Source organism: Oncorhynchus mykiss, chromosome 26 (genome assembly GCF_013265735.2).
Source record: "Oncorhynchus mykiss isolate Arlee chromosome 26, USDA_OmykA_1.1, whole genome shotgun sequence".
NCBI classification, from domain to species: Eukaryota; Metazoa; Chordata; class Actinopteri; order Salmoniformes; family Salmonidae; genus Oncorhynchus; species Oncorhynchus mykiss.
In genome coordinates this window covers 26,954,300-26,974,926 of record NC_048590.1, presented here as the reverse complement: position 1 = coordinate 26,974,926, position 20,627 = coordinate 26,954,300, and the positions used below count along the sequence as shown (strand labels likewise).

The window sequence follows — 20,627 nt, the reverse complement described above, 5'->3', positions numbered from 1 at the left end:
GTATGTCTCTACCACATGTGTGTATGTCTCTACCACATGTGTGTATGTCTCTACCACATGTGTGTATGTCTCTACCACATGTGTGTATGTCTTTACCACATGTGTGTATGTCTCTACCACGTGTGTATGTCTCTACCACGTGTGTATGTCTCTACCACATGTGTGTGGTTTTCTGCAGTTTTATGTCCACATTAAAGAGAGGAAGCCATAAAGATATGTGTGTCATGGTCTTGAATAAATTAAGAATTATAACTTTGGGGCTTGTGTAAAAAATCATGATGGTTATTATTATTATTATTATTATTATTATATTTTCAAATGAACTGTAATTATATTCTAAATGTGTTCATATTAGTGTGGATACTGCAGAGAAAATATATGAGAGAAAATATAATAAATTTCCTCTATCTCTGTTTTGATTAACAAAAATTATTTCTCTAAATGTATTGTTTTAATGAAAATAAATGGCAAAATGCACTCATGGTGATCAAGCAGCACAGGGCGGAACGCAGATCCCGCCCTCTTTGTCTGGTAACCTTTTAACTGCGTGTCAGCGAATGTAATTGTTGTAAGCGCCTATAGAAAAAAAACGCTGCTGTCCCTTTAAGTGCTTCCACCAATTCTGATGGCGTGTTGATTTACATATCCCATCCTCTCCTCCCCCTTCAGGAGAGCTGAGCGAGGATGTGGAGGCTGCCAGTGAGACCACCACAGAGCAGGAGGACCAAACCAAAGACAGAGAAGGTGGGGGGGAGAAGGAGCTCACCAAAGGGACAGGTAAGGCCTATATTTACACTACACACATTTAGGCAACACTGCCCTCAGGGATCATGTGCTATTGCACCTGATTTGTTCTCAACAGAAGGCCTTTTGTCTCAAAATAATTATACAGATTCTACACAAATGTCAGAGTCCCTTTAATATTGCTCTGTTACAAATCCACTAATCAGTTTGTAGTGTTTTTTTAAAGGAGGCCTTTCTGTTTCTTACTGTAGGAGGGAGACAGGTCTCCTCTCATCAAATCCTATCTGATGAATTAGGCCAAATTGTCAATTGAGCTAATCTGGTCAGGTGACTCATGTTTTGTCAGTTGTCAGTGGATTTTATGGAGAGGGGCCTGGGCGCATAATTCAAGCTCAGCCACGTGTGGGTACCCATGTGACAGGCCTGCCTGCCCGCCTGCACTGCACTGATTGTGTGTGACACAAACACACACCTGTGTTAAATGTTATCAGATAGGGATATTTCTCTCCATGGGCTTTCTGATGCCAGGTGCAGGTGTTGAGTTCCATGGAGAGGTGGGGCTTGAGCTGAGGGGAGACATTAGTGTTAGGGCTATTCTAACCTGAGGCCTACTGTTACCTGCAGATTAAAGGCCTGTGTTTTGGTGAGAGTCCATGATTGTTTGTTGTAGGTTTTTAGGGTGAATCCTATCAACTTTTAATGTGATTAGTTTACATCACAGACAGGAAGTGCATTAGAAATGGTTTAGCTGATTTCCATTAGAAATGGTTTAGCTGATTTCTGCTGCTAGTCGAGGTCAGCAGGTCCAGGCTGAACGTGTGTGGGTGTATGAGTGTGAGGAGGAGATTCACAGACAGGAAGTGTTTGTGACTGCCCCCCACTGCTTGGTCCCCCTGGCCATATGTTCACGTCAGAGCATAGCTAGGGTTTGTGTCAATCCCTGTTGGGGGTTTGGTCTGGATATCCAATCACAGCAGTCCGAGACCAGGAATATTCTAAACTTACTCGGTAGAATTAGTTAGAAGTTATAGTAATAATAGTTAGGTAACAATCTAGTAATAGTTACAGTAATAGTCATTAGTAATAGCAGTATACTATATAGGGCTCTATTTTCGGCTGATGTTTTTGTTTTTCATCCCTAACACCAGGTTCGGCAATTTATCGGTCTTATATCAGTTCGCTTGCGTTCAGATGGGCAGCGTGGAAGTATTTGAGGCATGTCCTTAAAAACATGATCCAAAGTGGTAATTTCAGCGCTGATAGGGATATTTAAGACCAAACACACAGTTGCTTATGGCATGAATTTTGACAGCGGAAACAGCCTATCCAGCCGTGACACATACTGCCCATATGTACATGGAACAAGAGTAGCCTAATGTGCTTTTGGTGCCTTTAGAAACATTAAAAACGTTTTGTTTTTTCCTATTTCGTTGTATTTGGTTAAAAAACAAGCATAGCCTTACCCTCCTCTCAATTAGGCTTTTTTTGTCTGCTCTATGCAATTGCGAAGTAGTCAAGACTGCCGATAAAGGGTTTATGCCTCCTGAGACGGCTTGGAAATAAATCTTAATCACCAATGCTTTATTCAAATATAAAGTTGGAGAGGAGGAAAACAGTGAGCTGACATTCACTTTTTTATCTAAGCATTGTAGACAGGCCCACATTATTTTAGCCATGCAGGTCCTGTTTTGGAAGTGCATAAAACCCTTCATATTCTGTGTTGTTTTAATATTATATGCCCACGGGGAGAAATGATGGTGCCTGTAAGTGTGACATAGCCTATTTAAAACAAGTTTGTAGTTTTGTTTAGCATTTGATTAGAATTATTTGTTCTCTTTTAGGCCTAATCAATAATGAATTGAATCTTGCTTATTGACAATGTTTGGCATGTCCATGCTCAGTCATAATGTAATGTACAGTAGGCCTAGCCCCTATATCAGTGTGAATGCTATTGAAGCCATGCCATTACTTAGAACAATGTGGACTGCAAATGGGTTCAAGTTAACGTATTTAGCAAAGTTCTACATTTTTACTTAGCAAAGGGCTTACATTTTGTTATTTCATTTCTGTAAGCCATTTAATAAACTATAATGGACTAACATTGGAATTGGAGTTGATTCCAAGGCAATACATAAAAGACTGTAAATCCAAAACTTGAAGCAACCACATATTTCACCAGGGAGCACGTTCTGATTGGCCAGTGAGGGGCCAAGCCTTCGACACACCCACAACTTGTTTATTCATCAAAACCCAGCCCTTTCGCACCAACGCCAGCAAGTGCGCCTATAATTGTGACAGTGAAAATAGCAAAGATATTTCTGATACAGCCCTGAACCTATAGCGCTACCGCCTGTGCTTAGGTTTACCATTGTGTTAGGTTTGTTAATAAAAGAGAGCCCATAGGGCGTTGTGGCCTGAGGTGCTTTCCCATTGGTTCTTGGTGGGGTGTATAGAGCATTGTGGCCTGAGGTGCTTTCCCGTTGGTTCTTGGTGGGGTATATAGAGCGTTGAGGCCTGAGGTGCTTTCCCGTTGGTTCTTGGTGGGGTGTATAGAGCGTTGAGGCCTGAGGTGCTTTCCCGTTGGTTCTTGGTGGGGTGTATAGAGCGTTGAGGCCTGAGGTGCTTTCCCGTTGGTTCTTGGTGGGGTGTATAGAGCGTTGAGGCCTGAGGTGCTTTCCCGTTGGTTCTTGGTGGGGTGTATAGAGCGTTGAGGCCTGAGGGGCTTTCCCGTTGGTTCTTGGTGGGGTGTATAGAGCGTTGAGGCCTGAGGTGCTTTCCCATTGGTTCTTGGTGGGGTGTGTGGAGCGTTGACACACCTTTTTGAGACAGATACTGTGTAAATATCTATCCAAACACTGTTGGCTTGTGGCCTACTGCTCCACATGTATGAAGCATGCTTGTCTATTTAGCACACAGTATACATGTGTACTGTGGAACAGCATGGTTCTCTGGACAATGGGGTCTAGTCTTATGTTCAGGGTTGAATCCTGCTTGTCAGCACTGGGTTAATGGAAGGTCCTTTTTATACTTTGAGTTTTTACTGTTATGAAGTAGAAAAGGGAATAAGTATTATCAGTAATTAGCTTTGATCTAGCTATTTGTTTCATGTTGTCAGACAAGGATGGAAGCGAGTAGGGGGATTTCTTGTAATCTCCTCCCATCCAATAGACAGAGTTGTGGTAATGAAAGCCAACATCACAGACTAGCAGGCAGAGTAAGAGATGGCATTTTAACTAGACCAGCTCCATCCCTGGAACGGGGGGATGGTTAGAGTTCTGATGTCTTTATTTACATTAGTGAGGTTAAAAGCTGGAAAACAATCCAGACCGTTTGCGTACCTACATTTTTTTTAAAGAAAGTTCTGCAAAAAAGTTCATCACACCACTTGAAGCCCCATCTTTGTAAAAAGGTCTTTGATATTCTAACTTTTATTTTAAATGAGCCTGAGTTGTTTGTGCTCTTTGAAAGGGTGACGCTCCTCTTTGATGGGAGAAATAATAATATGCATGCCTGCCTGAAAAATGGCTAAAAGTACATTTTAACACATCAAAATATAGCACTTTAAAAAGCATTAAAATCAGCCAAGCGATTAATAATTCACTCATACCTGTGGTGCTCAGGAAGAGTCCTCGCATTAGCATTCCTGCTTTTTGAAAGGCATGCCATTTGATACAAGCATATTCAATTCCTTTCCTCCCCTCTGTCAGTCACTAATCACCAAATAAGTGTGTTTCTGTGTTTTCACAAAGGAAAGATGTGCTTGCATATGAAAAATGTACAGCTTCCCAGCAGCTTATTAGAACCGCTTAGTTAAAAATAGCGTGTGCATTAGGAAACCAGGTCTGGGTTTCTGTTTGATGTCAGTGAAGAGGTGGGTGGGTGGATAAGGTGGAGGGGTGGAGGGATGGGGGGACGGCTGTGTTGTCAGTGAAGAGGTGGGTGGGTGGATAAGGTGGAGGGGTGGAGGGATGGGGGGACGGCTGTGTTGTCAGTGAAGAGGTGGGTGGGTGGATAAGGTGGAGGGGTGGAGGGATGGGGGGACGGCTGTGTTGTCAGCTGAGAAAGGAGACGGGTGCGCTAGTTTAATGGAAGGTCGCTCTTTCTCCTCTATTTTTGTATGATTGATGGACACAGCGCCTATACAGAGACCCTCTGTAACCCTGTATGAACAACGGCACAGAGGAACACAGAATGCATTTGGTAAACAGAGGCATGCTTGTTGTGGCTGATGATTGTCTCAGGGTGTCTGAGAAGGCAGACAACACACCGATGCTGTTTGTTGGACTAGACTGTGAGGGACTGAGCTAACCTGTGTTTTAAAGGACTGTCTGAGGGCGTGCCGCTGTCTGATGGCGTGCCGCTGTCTGATGGCGTCCCGCTGTCTGATGGCGTCCCGCTGTCTGATGGCGTGCCGCTGTCTGATGGCGTGCCGCTCTCCCAAGGACCGTCGTTAGAACTATTGAAGTGTTTCGTCTCATCCTTGTCATACAACCATTGGAACTTGGTGTGGAGACGTTGTTCCCTTTACAAGTGACAGTCACTATCAGGCAGGCGGCATTAGCGGAGGCAGAAGAAAGGAATCTTCCCTTTTAAAGCTACTGTCAATCTTATTTCCCTTTTTAGTGCCACAGCGCTTCAAAATTCATTAAAGCCATTTAGAAATGCATGTGTATTCTGCATGTCTTCTCCTGCTGAAAGATTTCTTCAATATGCCGCTCACACAGGTGAACACACACACCAGACTTTGTAATGATTTTCCATGAGGGAGGGATGACATACAACCACAAGTTTAGTTTGTACATTGAATTCATTACTTATTTAAACAATAAAGTGAATGTTGGCAGAAGCTGCGATTTAGCCAACTTCCCCAATATGCTATCCAGGGGTCGTTTCTAATGCGGCCAATGAAATATTTATAAATTACCAGCTCTGAGCCTTGCTCCTCTTCTACTCACGCCTTGTTCACCTAGTTGAGGCAGCATTAGTGAAATGGAGGGGTTCTGCTCCGGAAGGCAAGGGGAGCTGTACCTAGATTAGAGCAGGACAGTATTAATGCAGGAGCTGAATACACAGGGATGGAGGTAGGAGAAAGGTTGAGGAGGAGGGGAGAGGACGGGGGGGCAGAAAGAGGAAAGAGGGATTGTTAATACACTTAAGGGCTAGGAGGAATGGCCACAATATGATTTGACATGCTTAACATAAATGTATGGGAAGGGTTTGTATTGTGGTGGCCTATATGGAGAAATGGGAGGGAGGGGTGCAGTGTGTGTGTGTGGGGAGGGAGTGGGGGTTGCAATCTTCTGCAATTGAGGTTTATGAATAATTCCTCTCATACCCCCTTCCTGACTTTCAAATGATGGGAGCTGGAGCGAGGGAGGGGGAAATGATATTACAGCGCGGGGTCATCCGCATTCTGTCACCGGCAGAGCACCCAACCAAATTGGTCCCATCTCTTTTCCCTTAAATATTTACTTTTACCTATGAATCTCTGTGATTGGATGAGTGTGGAGGAGCCCGGTGCTGTGAGTGTGTGTATGGTTGTGAGTGTGTGTGCACATGTGTGGGTTGGTTTGTATGTGTAGATTTGTGTGTGTGTGTATGTGTGTGAGTGAGTGAAGGGAAATTAGACGATGGATGCATCTGTCAGTGAAGTGAACATTAGCAACCCCTGGATGCAGAGGAGTGATACTGCAGGCTGAACATATAATGGCCTGTGCTCTCTGGTCTTGGGAGTGGTGTGTGGCACACACTGGAACGCACACATATGGGGATGTGGTAGCTCTCAACTCTAGTTTTAGTAGTTGTCAGAAATGCTGTGCTGGCCAGTAGGGTAAGGTTAGCAATGGACAGTGCTCATTGTTTTTTAAATCTCATATTTTCACATGTTTTAACAGCTCAGCCTAAGGAATGTATTATACCAATGGTCTATTGCTTTACCCCCATTGAGTTCTAACAATGTGCAACTGTTATCCCATGAAGTCAGAGAAGAGCAAAACAATGTTTACATATTCATATCATGTCTTTTGAATGCTTGTCATCCCTCAAATTAGAATTCCCTTTGTCTTTGAAGATTATAGACCATAAATTGTCCTTGTTTGTGAGCCAACTCCCTGAAAAATCAGTGTTTATGAGTTGTACTGCTATAGTGTAATGGGCCAGCCGTGTTGAGGCTGCTACTGCCTCTGGGCTGGCCGGGTGAGCGGGGAGGAGTGTCCTTTAAAGGTGAACGCCATGTCAGCCGCCTGCTCAGTGGCCTGAAGATTAATAACGCGGACACTAATTACTGTCTCCTTTTAATTTCTTCATTTTAAATGTGTCTTTGTTGCAGTCATGCCTGTAGGCCTATATAAACCACTCTTCTTTTCCCATGCAGTGTGGAGTTGGTTTTTCATTTAATAAAAGTCAGGGTTATCCACCAAGGATACTGAAGAATGATGAGCCTCGATATAGAGTCGCTTTGGCGTGAGGCTTTGGTTGTAATTTTCTTTATTTGAAATTAATTGATACAGAGTAATTACCTGAGAAATATGAGGTGAAGTGGAATATAGCCCTTTGTCGCTCAGGGCTCTAACATGGCCTGTAGATTAAAAAAGACAGGCAGAAAGGGGAGGGGAAAAGAGAGATCATATTCAGTTATTGTTAGCATATGCATTAAAAGTGAATGACTTGTAGCACTGGGGAGTTGAACCAGCTTCTCCATATTAATGGTTAAATTGCTGAGGGACTAGAGGCGAGTGAAGAGCAGAGGGACATGGGGAGAGAGAGAGCTTCAGTAATTTGGCCCTGTGAAGTGTGTAGTTGGAGGAGGGTTAGTGGGGAGGGGGTGAGGAGGAGACTGAATGGAGGGAGTTCCAGTACAGTAGATGGCTGTGAGTGTCCCTGAATGATCAGGCCATTGTGGGAAGGGATTGTGAGAGGGGTGGTTGTGGGTAGGAAGCGGCTGGGCCTGGGCCTAGGGCAGAGTGGTGGGTATCAGGCTGTAGGGCCATATGGCCTGGCTCCATTGCAGCCGAAACTGTGGCTTATGTTTTTACGACCGGAGGCTTCTGGGTTCCAAGGCAGGGCTGGGTCTGCAGACAGGATAGGGCCAGTCGGTAGAAGGGGAGGAGCTGTTGACCACATGCATCCTTTTCCCAGGCCATACTGATGGTCAAGCTTCTCCAGCCAGTTGTGAGAGAAGAGGGCACCACCAGGCCTAACATCCCAGACCCAGACACCCGCCACAGGAAATCATTCTCTCCCCCTTTCTTCTTCCTCTCCTCTCCATCCTGTTAGCTCCATCCTGTTAGCTACATCCTGTTAGCTCCATCCTGTTAGCTCCAACTCGTGTAATATCCCTTCCCAAGGATGTAGAGACAGATCAATGACACAATAGCAGCTATGATTGCATTCCTTGAAGATTTCAATGGCAGAAGACCTGTTGTGTTAATTCAGCCTGGCTTGTGTCGGTCACTCACTTCAGCTGCCATCTTTTTCCCCCCTTGAAAGCACAACAAGGCTGTGATTGCTCCAGAGACCAGGCTGTGTGCTGACAGCCCCCTCGCTGCAGCCTGAGTAATGCAGCCCAGCCCAGGGAGGTGAGACAAGGTGCCAAAGTCCAATTCACTTACGGGACTCGACAGCACAAAAGCCCCTGGTTTACGGAAAAGGCCCATGAATTAATAATCACCTAATTGACTCTTAAGGGTTCTTTCCCTCCTGCTATACCTTTTGAGCTCTCAGATGAAAGTCCACTCTGTGTATCTGTCAGAGTTGGTTTGGGCTGGATGTGAGGTGGGTGTGTAATGAGCGAAGAGGAGAGGTCAGGGTCACACACAGGGTCCTCTCAGTCAGAGAGGTCACTGGGGAGGCCCCACAGTGATCCACATGTATGGATGAGGCCATAAAGATGAACCCAGCCCCTCTGATGACAAACTGATTCACACCCTATCACAGGTGAGCTACACAGACAGTTCCAGGACAAGGTCACACAGGGACTCCATATATGAAAGCACAGAATGTCCTCCAATGGTAATTTGACAAAGAGAGACAGCGAGATTTGAATATTAAAGAACTTGACATCCTTGATTGCCATTTTATGCGGCATATTAAACTTCAAATTGCCTCCCAAGGGCAGGCCAAAAGAAGTGGGACTTTAGAGAGCAATAGAGTTCACCTTACTGTACGCTTTCCCTCCAACTGAACCCAATGCCTTTCATAGCCAGAATGTGGCTGTGTGCTGAGCCCAGTGCACATGAATTACAGTGTGGATCCTGGAGGAGGCAGAGCCCATGTTCTGCTCCTAGCCCCTGTTAATGGATCTGGTCGGTCCCGATGCTTGGCCACGTTCTTACCAGCCCAACCATGCCACGCTCAGACCGCACACGCCGCTAAAATCCCCTCACCCTCTGTTTTTATCAGCCTCCTTTTCGTTCCGGTATGTTCCCAGGCTCGCACTGTGTTGGTCTCTCTTTTTTTCTCTTCACTCGACAACGAAAACAGGATACGGTAGCTGGACTTTAGTCACAGGGCTGGTGGCAGGAGTGGGCGGTTTGGATTCTTAGGAGAGAGCGATTGATCAGATTTATGGACTCCTAACAGGCCGTGACGGGGCAAGGCTGTGGCCTGAACAAGCCTTCCCACCCCGCTCTCAGACTGTCTCTCTCTCTCACACACACACACACACACACACACACACACACACACACACACACACACACACACACACACACACACACACACACACACGCGCACACACACACACACACACACACACACACACACACACACACACACACACACACACACTGTACATGTACACCCACATGCATTATACACTGGTAGACCCAGGCAGCTGCTGGTTATTGTTACAGGGTTTCTTGTGTATTATTTAATATATGTATTAAGTGTGTTGGCCTCGGGACTCCATAGCCCATGCATTATGTTGTCCATTACTCTGGCCTGATTGATCATATCAGCCTCATTGAAGACTGTTGTCCAGTAACGCTGCAGGCTTCAGCTGCTTTCCCTTCTCCAGCTGTTTGCCCTGTACTGAAGGCCTGGCCACATATGAGCATTTATGGTCTTTATGTGTGAGGATTTCCACCTGATACTGACCAGTTAGAGTCTGATAGCTGCTTAGCAAGGCAGCAAGGACCTGGTCTGGTAGGAGGGTTTACCTCACAGTCTTTTAACACGAGGGGGGGGACTACCACCAGAGAGTGAGTGGGCCAGGAAAGAGAAATAGGGTGAGAGGAGGAGTGAGGACAGGGGGCAGTGAGTGAAGAGGCAGTGAAGTGTAGTGAAGTGGAGGAGGAAGTGGTGAGGACAGTTCATGACTGAGAGGTTAATATCAGGGAATGGGGAGGTGCCTTTGTTTAACATTTCCTTTGTTTATTGGTTGATGTGTTTAATGGGATTGTGTCTGACTGGACCTAATAGGGCCTCCCTGGCCAATCCCAGTGTCTCTGGGAGATCTAGCAGGCTGCTCTGACCAAAGCCAAGGCAGGGCCCCACTGGGTAATCAGCTCAGCTGCCCCCGGCCTGATTGGAGCTGACATTTTAATGTCTGGAGCAGGAGCGTGGTCAGCCCTGCTTAACCTGACCCCCCCTAACCCCCCCTCGCCCCCTTCCCAATGCCCCCTGTTCTCAATTTGCCCTTCCAGGACTGTACAAATCAGGCCAAATTTAACTCTTTATGGCCTTGTTAAGGGCCGGCAAGACACCTCCTTAAGTTTCACAGTGAATTCTTTCCGCTGGCGGCGGGGCACTGTGGTGCTCTAGCTCCCCCATGCCGGCTCCGTGTGGATTTAGCTCCTTTACGAGCGCCGGCTTAGCTGAGTATTTTTACTCAGCTGTGATTCTTTTCTGTTTGCCGCTCCCATTTTGTTTGGCTTTATTTCTCTCTCTCTCTCTCTTGTCTACCCCACTCCCTCTCTTTCTCTCCCTCTCTCTCTCTCTTTTGAGTTTCTTACAGGGAGTGCTCTCCTCTCTGGTTAGCTGAGCAGAAGCTTCTTGTTGTGGGGCCTGGCTCAGTGGAGACGGAGAGAGACAGGGAGTGGGATGGAGGGAGAAGCTGGCTGCAGTGTTAATGCTGCTGCAGGTTGAATTAAAAGGATTAGCTGTGTGATACGTCCAGCTGGCTAGTAGAGCTGAGCACACTGGAGCCTGCAGTGACAGTAGAGAGGGGTTATTCCTGCCTGAGATGGGCAGGTACCTGACAATTAGCCGCTATTTACATTTCAGCCCACTGTGTGTACCAAAGCATGGCTGTCTTGTACATCCTGTGGTGCATATGGATGCTAATCAGTAGGCTAATTCCCTATTGAATCCCCCTAAGGGTCTTTGGAAAAAGGTTTTGTTTCTACTCAAAATTCCTGCTCTTTCTAAGAGCTGAATAGCGTGTTGTGGTTGTGAAGCCTGGTGCCCGTGTTGGTTTGTGAAGGGGGGAACCCATGGTTGGGCTGTGAGGCCCTGGGGTGTGAATGAGTCTCTCTATCCACTCTCTCTTTGTCACAGTCCACTTGGCCCGACCCACAAACCACTGGAGGAGGCTTAGCTGGTTACAGAAATTCCAATTAAGTCGAGAGTTGCACTGGCACTCACTTGCTGTGTAGGCACAAAGAGCAGGAGGATTTACCCAAGCGGGGTCAAGCTATAGGTCAGTGTTTCCAGCAGGATTTCAGAGGATATTGGGTCCACAACTTCTAAAGCTCTAACTGCCAAGCCAAATTGCACCTCTCCTTCCTCTGACTTCGTTCCTATTTCATTCCTGGCAGAGGAATCCAAGGACCTCACCTCTTCTTCCTCTGACATCGTTCCTATTTCATTCCTGGCAGAGGAATCGAAGGACCTCATCTCTCCTTCCTCTGACATCGTTCCTATTTCATTCCTGGCAGAGGAATCCAAGGACCTCACCCCTCTTTGGTAGCAATTTCAACAGAAATGTATTTTGATGAGGAGCAAGCTTATGTGGTCATTGGTCATGAGTGCTTTGAAAGCGAAAATCCAATTTCTTGCTCCCTTCTCAACCAGTCCACAGCCACCTCAGCAGTATATATGGCATTGCCTAGCATGACAGTCTGTTTTGGTAATTGTGTGAATTGGTGAAATTGAAATTACAGTTGGGAATTGATGAGGTTTACATCTCTTGATGAAAGTCTGGCAGTAGATTCACTCACTTATAGTAGGCCCTCTTGCTAGCTAATTGGATGTACTGTCTCAATGGGGACCATTCTACCATTGTAGACGATAACAATCTGTGCTAATGTTATGCAACTATTTATAGATGGGGTTATTTCTATCGTAGCTGTGTAAATGGAACCATAGAAAAAGAGGTGTGAATGAATACACACCTCTCTGTTAGTCAGAGCTGGGTACCTGTATAAGAGCAGATGTAAAAGAGTACCTGAGAGATACTAAGTAAAGAAAACGGTCACATTTGAAGTTGAACTGAGGACTGACCTCGTTACCTTAATGCTGGAGTGCGAGGAGATGTTTGCCTCGTCTCAAGTTTGGCGAATCCCTCATCTCCAGCGCCACTTCAAATGGAAAATCTGAGGTAGAGAGAAACCTAAAGCTGCCCAATGTGACAAACTAATGTTTTGATTAGCCATATGTGGCGCTGTCTGGTGTCCTAACGATCCAACATGGGGAGAGAGAGGCCGTCAAAGTACCTTGGCTGTGTGTTGCTGCATTGGCATGGGAGGAGAAGTATACAGACTGGTGGTTTGGATGGGGAGCTGTGGGTTGGCTGATCAACTGCTTCCCTGCCCAAGTCCCATTAAACGTGGTTATATCACATTGAAGAAAGACATTTCAAAGCCCTTTATGCACACTTATTGATTGACTTGTTCTCTGGTTGCCAAGTCTTCACCTTGCTTTGATGAGTCTGCTTCTCTTCTCTTCTCTGCCCTGTGTGTGTGTGTGTGTGTGTGTGTGCGTGCGTGCGTGTGTGTGCGTGCAGCAGGATCCAGCCAGTCAGAGAGGGACCAGACAGACTCCCCGAACCCCTCTAAGAGGCCCTCCTCACGGTCAGGGGCCACAGGGAGCCCCCTCTCCTCCAAGCGTCCCAGGACGGCTGAGAAGAGTGCTGCTGCGGAGCAGGTAACAGCCCACTCCTTCTGCTCTATCTTTAACACACAGCCTGCTGCCACTTCCAGAAGTTGGTTTCTTAAATTATAGAGGATGGTCATATTAAGACTCACTATTCTAACTATTTGAACTTGCCAATCAACTCAAGGTTATCCCCAATTACCATGCCCTCATTATAAGCAGTAAAACTTACACATTAATTGAGAAAAGGAATGTAAAGACGTAGCTACTTCTAAGCATTTTTCTTAAAGACATTTGAATAAAGACGGGCCTTTTTGCATTATGCATGATTTTTTTCAAATCTCCTTAAAATGAGTTTTGCTTTCCTGCTGCAGTTGCATTGCTAATTGTGCAAAAGGTGGAAAATCAATATAGTATTTGACAGATGAGAGAGCTTTGAAGTGTGTGCCAGGACTGCTGCTCTCCGTATTGCCTAGTGGTCCATGATCAGAGGGACCTGCCTGGTAGAGACACAGGGGGCAACACTCCTCCATTCATCCTCCCATTCCAGTTCCTCTCTCTCACAAAGCAGACCTACAGCTCTCCATCTCACCTCATTAACCTCCCTGTGCTCCTCTCTCCCCTCTCTCCTCCTCTCTCCCCCCTTTCCTCCTCTCCTCCAGATGTACCAATGTCCCTACTGCAAGTTCAGCAACACGGACCTGAACCGCCTGAGAATGCACGTGATGACGCAGCACTCTGTCCAGCCCATGTTCCGCTGCCCGCTCTGCCAGGACATGCTGAACAACAAGATCCATCTGCAGTTCCACCTCACACACCTCCACAGCGTGGCGCCCGACTGCGTTGAAAAGCTCATCGCCACGGTACGTTTGTGTGTTCGTGTGTGTTTGTGTGTGTGTCTGTGTGGACTGTGGATACAGTATGTGTAGGCACTGTATTCTTTAGAAATATTTAACCATGGCCCCTGCAATGCTGTTACATACCAATAGTCAGCTCAATTATAAACAGGGAATGCACATTCCCTCAAGCTAAACGAAACCATCCTAAAATATCAATGCCAAGCCTCCTGCACACATCCATCTCTGTAAAATAGGGTGAACACAACTGTTGTAATAATAATGATAATAATTGATTGCATTTATATAGCGCCTTTCCACCTACAGTAGGTGCTCAAAGAGCTTTACATAGTAGGGGGGAAAGTCACCTCTTCCACCCACTTGGGTGATGTACTGCAACCATTTAATACCAGAAGGCTCACCTCACATCAGCTATTGTACAAATACAAATATGGTGTTTTATAAGCTAAACAGCTGTAAATGGTTCTGAGATGTTCAAGGTAGTTCAGTCCGTAATCCTCTCGCTGGGTTTTCCTGCCCTTTCTTCTGTTGCATTGTGGTCTTTCTGTTTGTGAAGTTGCAGGTAGGCACCTGCCTCTGAGATGTGTACATTGATTACTGTTATCCTCCTAATCCATGGCCACTGGATTGCAATGTGGACTTCATGACATCTTTTTTTCAATGGCCTTTTTAAACACACTGAATACGTTGAGAGGAAGGCACAACACAGGATGTCATTGCTCTGCCACCTAGCCTTAGTACCCAGCCCATCCTGTACAGTATACATCCTTTACCACATTTATATTTACCATTGTGTCTGTTTAGCCATTTATTTTCTCTGTGGGAAGTGATGAAGAGGCCATGGGAATACGCACAGCCTTTTTGTTTCTCTGTGTGTGTGAGCTTAGCGCATGTAGCGTATGTCTGTACACAAAGGGCCATGCAGGCAGGCTGGCTGGGCCCCATCAGGTCAAGGACCAACGGAGGCCTTAGCTGTGCCTCTTCTCTGCAGCCCAGAGATGACTGTTACTCCCCCTGCCTGCCTGCCTGGCTGGCTGTTTGTAATGGAGCATATCTCTCCAGTCTTCTCTCTTCCAAATTGATGACATTTGAAGCTTTATAAAAATACAAAGGAAACTGTTAATTGTGAAATGGCTCCAAGGCATCCCATTGACTCACTGCCAGTCAGGTATTATGGGGATCAGATGCTTTAGCCATATTCTAAGGTGCCGTTGTCTAATGTGCCTATGGTCAATGAGCCCTTTTTTTGGTCTCATTGTTATCGTAGTCAGTTGAGTGCGGTGGGGAGAGAGAGACAGATAAGTCTGTTGTTTGCTAGATCTTACCTCCCAGCACATTGATATTCTCTCAGAATATAAACAATATATTCAAGTTATTGTGACAAAGATTCATTTAAATGTAATTAATACTTTTTTCCTTTAATGAAATGCAAGTTCAGGCAGTGGAAATATTATTATTCACTATTTCTTTAATCTCACGTGAATAATGAATGCACCAATTTCACAAAGAGACAATAGAGACTGTGTGTCTGTACAATCACTCCTAGCGTTTCCCATACATATCCACACATACCAGTACAAAAAACGTAAAGACTAAAGCATGAATATACATTCTGTTAGATATAGTTAGATATATGCAGTGCCTTGCGAAAGTATTCGGCCCCCTTGAACTTTGCGACCTTTTGCCACATTTCAGGCTTCAAACATAAAGATATAAAACTGTATTTTTTTGTGAAGAATCAACAACTAGTGGGACACAATCATGAAGTGGAACGACATTTATTGGATATTTCAAACTTTTTTAACAAATCAAAAACTGAAAAACTGGGCGTGCAAAATTATTCAGCCCCTTTACTTTCAGTGCAGCAAACTCTCTCTAGAAGTTCAGTGAGGATCTCTGAATGATCCAATGTTGACCTAAATGACTAATGATAATAAATACAATCCACCTGTGTGTAATCAAGTCTCCGTATAAATGCACCTTCACTGTGATAGTCTCAGAGGTCCGTTAAAAGCGCAGAGAGCATCATGAAGAACAAGGAACACACCAGGCAGGTCCGATATACTGTTGTAAAGAAGTTTAAAGCCGGATTTGGATACAAAAAGATTTCCCAAGCTTTAAACATCCCAAGGAGCACTGTGCAAGCGATAATATTGAAATGGAAGGAGTATCAGACCACTGCAAATCTACCAAGACCTGGCCGTCCCTCTAAACATTCAGCTCATACAAGGAGAAGACTGATCAGAGATGCAGCCAAGAGGCCCATGATCACTCTGGATGAACTGCAGAGATCTACAGCTGAGGTGGGAGACTCTGTCCATAGGACAACAATCAGTTGTATATTGCACAAATCTGGCCTTTATGGAAGAGTGGCAAGAAGAAAGCCATTTCTTAAAGATATCCATAAAAAGTGTTGTTTAAAGTTTGCCACAGGCCACCTGGGAGACACACCAAACATGTGGAAGAAGGTGCTCTGGTCAGATGAAACCAAAATGTAACTTTTTGGCAACAATGCAAAACGTTATGTTTGGCGTAAAAGCAACACAGCTCATCACCCTGAACACACCATCACCACTGTCAAACATGGTGGTGGCAGCATCATGGTCTGGGCCTGCTTTTCTTCAGCAGGGACAGGGAAGATGGTTAAAATTGATGGGAAGATGGATGGAGCCAAATACAGGACCATTCTGGAAGAAAACCTGATGTCTGCAAAAGACCTGAGACTGGGACGGAGATTTGTCTTCCAACAAGACAATGATCCAAAACATAAAGCAAAATCTACAATGGAATGGTTCAAAAATAAACATATCCAGGCGTTAGAATGGCCAAGTCAAAGTCCAGACCTGAATCCAATCGAGAATCTGTGGAAAGAACTGAAAACTGCTGTTCACAAATGCTCTCCATCCAACCTCACTGAGCTCGAGCTGTTTTGCAAGGAGGAATGGGAAAAAATGTCAGTCTCTCGATGTGCAAAACTGATAGAGACAAACCCCAAGCGACTTACAGCTGTAATCGCAGCAAAAGGTGGCACTACAAAGTATTAACTTAAGGGGGCTGAATAATTTTGCACGCCCAATTTTTCAGTTTTTGATTTGTTAAAAAAGTTTGAAATATCCAATAAATGTCGTTCTACTTCATGATTGTGTCCCACTTGTTGTTGATTCTTCACAACAAAATACAGTTTTATATCTTTATGTTTGAAGCCTGAAATGTGGCAAAAGGTCGCAAAGTTCAAGGGGGCCGAATACTTTCGCAAGGCACTGTAGAGTTAGATATATAGATATATAGTTAGATATAGACTCACACAAATGTAATATCAGTATTTACAACATGGACTCTGTCTACCTCTGCTACATTACCCCAGCAAAAGAGCTCATTTTGTTTTAATCATCATCAAAAGGAAATATGGTTTTATTTGCTCTCCTTTGAATTCCTGTAAATTACTGTGCAAATGTTGACGTTTGTTCTCGCCTGTGGAACATAATTGCTCGCTGGACAATCATTCAGGAGAACGGTGCTTTGCCTAGCTGCCTAGCCATCTTTCTGGCCCAGCTAGAAAGCAAATGGCGAACACTTTAGTATGGAAGGCAGCAGTATTTATCTTTTATAGAGATAATAATGCACCGAGCCCCTAAAAAGACTAAGGAGAGAACCATAGGTAATATAATGCACATTAAAACCAGCACCTTTTTTATTTCTACGGTTGGATATAGATGTAACGGTACTCTACTGGGGGATATAGATGGAACGGTACTCTACTGGGGGATATAGATGTAACGGTACTCTACTGGGGGAATAGATGTAACGGTACTCTACTGGGGGAATAGATGTAACGGTACTCTACTGGGGGAATAGATGTAACGGTACTCTACTGGGGGAATAGATGTAACGGTACTCTACTGGGGGATATAGATGGAACGGTACTCTACTGGGGGAATAGATGTAACGGTACTCTACTGGGGGAATAGATGTAACGGTACTCTACTGGGGGATATAGATGTAACAGTACTCTACTGGGGGATATAGATGGAACGGTACTCTACTGGGGGAATAGATGTAACGGTACTCTACTGGGGGATATAGATGTAACGGTACTCTACTGGGGGATATAGATGTAACGGTACTCTACTGGGGGAATAGATGTAACGGTACTCTACTGGGGGATATAGATGGAACGGTACTCTACTGGGGGAATAGATGTAACGGTACTCTACTGGGGGAATAGATGTAACGGTACTCTACTGGGGGATATAGATGTAACAGTACTCTACTGGGGGAATAGATGTAACGGTACTCTACTGGTGGATATAGATGGAACGGTACTCTACTGGTGGATATAGATGGAACGGTACTCTATTTTGTTCACGTGTAGCAGACGAGCCTAATGAATTCTGAAATAGAATACTTTTATTTCATGCCGACCGTGCATAAAGATGCACACACTCTCTCAACCTTCATTTTTATCCACCATGTGCTCTCTCTCTCTCTCTCTCTCTCTCTCTCTCTCTCTCTCTCTCTCTCTCTCTCTCTCTGTCTCTCTCTCTCTCTCTCTCTCTCTCTCTCTCTCTCTCTCTCTCTCTCTCTCCTGCAGCCCTATCCTTCCATTACCCCTCCCTCCGTCTCTCGCTCCCTCTCTCTTCCTCTCTCTCCTCACTTTCCTCTCTCATTCTATGTCTCATTTTCTGTCTGTCTAAGATAGGGGTAATGAAAATAATTGTGCTTCATTAATTCTGAGTCTGGCTAGATGATAGCCATTTTGAACTATGTTTGCCAATTAGGCGGTCCAAATTAAAAGTGACCTTGGGATACTCTCTGCTCTTGCCTCTCGTCGTCTAATGAAGAGGTTGTCTAGAAACAGTCCACTTTGTAATGTAAATCGCTGCTGTGTTTTGTATTTGTGGTATTCTCCATGCTGGTTGCATTAATTTGCCACTCTCTGTTTGGAGGAGAGAGAGAAGGGACATCTGAACATTTTCCAGTGAATTTCTGATGAGACTAATCGCACAGTGATGGACTAGAGAATGTTTACTGTTCCACTTAACCCCGGGGCCCTATGCAAACCCGCTGTTGCTTGAGGAGGACTCAGCCTTGTGTAGGACTAGAGTGGGCCTGTTTGGAGCTGTGTGCCATGCTTTGTTCACAGACATGTCCTCATTGTCACTATTTGCTGGACACACTGCCAGTTGCAGACTGACAGAGAGTGTGTTCCTTTTAGAAGCACAGGCCAGACCAAAGGCTAAAATACACAAATATAGACAGGGGCATTTGATTATTTTATGTTTCAGATGACTAGGTGAATCCATTATGCCTTTATATATCACTCCTGGTGACTTAAGGTTAAATATATGTTGATAAGATTTGACTGATTCTTTTTGAAGAATATGAATATCATGTTAGATAGTAAAGGTTAAAACAGCTATTTGAATTAAATTATTCCTTTTCATTTTGTATAGCCTCGTTTGATGTTATCACCCGCACATACACATTTAAGTAAAGAGGCAAAGCCAGGATGACCATTGTGGGGTGATAGGAGAGAAGAAGGGTGGTTCATTGCAGTAAGGAGAACCTGAAATGGTAGAGCATTAATAGAGGCACGGAGAGGGGTGGGGAGAGACTGTGGGGAGTAGGGAGAAGGGTGGGGAGAGACTGTGGGGAGTAGGAAGAAGGGTGGGGAGAGACTGTGGGGAGTAGGGAGAGGGGTAGGGAGAGACTGTGGGGAGTAGGAAGAAGGGTGGGGGGAGACTGTGGGGAGTAGGAAGAAGGGTGGGGGGAGACTGTGGGGAGAGACTGTGGGGAGTAGGGAGAAGGGTGGGGAGAGACTGTGGGGAGTAGGAAGAAGGGTGGGGAGAGACTGTGGGGAGCAGGGAGAAGGGTGGGGAGAGACTGTGGGGAGTAGGGAGAAGGGTGGGGAGAGACTGTGGGGAGTAGGGAGAAGGGTGGGGAGAGACTGTGGTGGAGCAGGGAGAAGGGTGGGGAGAGACTGTGGGGAGTAGGGAGAAGGGTGGGGAGAGACTGTGGGGAGTAGGGAGAAGGGTGGGGAGAGACTGTGGTGGAGCAGGGAGAAGGGTGGGGAGAGACTGTGGGGAGTAGGGAGAAGGGTGGGGAGAGACTGTGGGGAGTAGGGAGAAGGGTGGGGAGAGACTGTGGGAAGTAGGGAGAGGGGTAGGGAGAGACTGTGGGGAGTAGGGAGAAGGGTGGGGAGAGACTGTGGGGAGTAGGGAGAAGGGTGGGGAGAGTGTGGGGAGTAGGGAGAAGGTTGGGGAGAGACTGTGGGGAGTAGGGAGAGGGTTGGGGAGAGACTGTGGGGAGTAGGGAAAAGGGTGGGGAGAGACTGTGGGGAGTAGGGAGACGGGTGGGGAGAGTGTGGGGAGTAGGGAAAAGGGTGGGGAGAGACTGTGGGGAGTAGGGAGAAGGGTGGGGAGAGACTGTGGGGAGTAGGGAGAAGGGGGAGACTGTGGAGACTGTGGGGAGTAGGGAGAAGGGTGGGGAGAGACTGTGGGGAGTAGGGAGAAGGGTGGGGAGAGACTGTGGGGAGCAGGGAGAAGGGTGGGTAGAGACTGTGGGGAGTAGGGAGAAGGGTGGGGAGAGACTGTGGGGAGTAGGGAGAAGGGTGGGGAGTAGGGAGAAGGGTGGGGAGAGACTGTGGGGAGTAGGGAGAAGGGTGGGGAGTAGGGAGAGGGGTGGGGAGTAGGGAGAAGGGTGGGGAGAGACTGTGGGGAGTAGGGAGAAGGGTGGGGAGAGACTGTGGGGAGTAGGGAGAGGGGTGGGGAGAGACTGTGGGGAGTAGGGAGAAGGGTGGGGAGAGACTGTGGGAAGTAGGGAGAAGGGTGGGGAGAGACTGTGGGGAGTAGGGAGAGGGGTAGGGAGAGACTGTGGGGAGTAGGGAGAAGGGTGGGGAGAGACTGTGGGGACTAGGGAGAAGGGTGGGGAGAGACTGTGGGGACTAGGGAGAAGGGTGGGGAGTAGGGAGAAGGGTGGGGAGAGACTGTGGGG

General features: G+C 46.1%; 1 protein-coding gene across 1 annotated transcript in view; it reads left to right on the top strand.

The window, feature by feature from the left end:
• LOC110506519 (zinc finger homeobox protein 3-like) overlaps positions 1–20,627 on the top strand; it is a 193,809-nt gene that overhangs the window by 152,720 nt on the left and 20,462 nt on the right. The window contains 3 exon segments of the mRNA XM_021586186.2: positions 670–777; positions 12,689–12,828; positions 13,440–13,640. Coding sequence (XP_021441861.2) covers positions 670–777; positions 12,689–12,828; positions 13,440–13,640 — 449 coding nt within the window.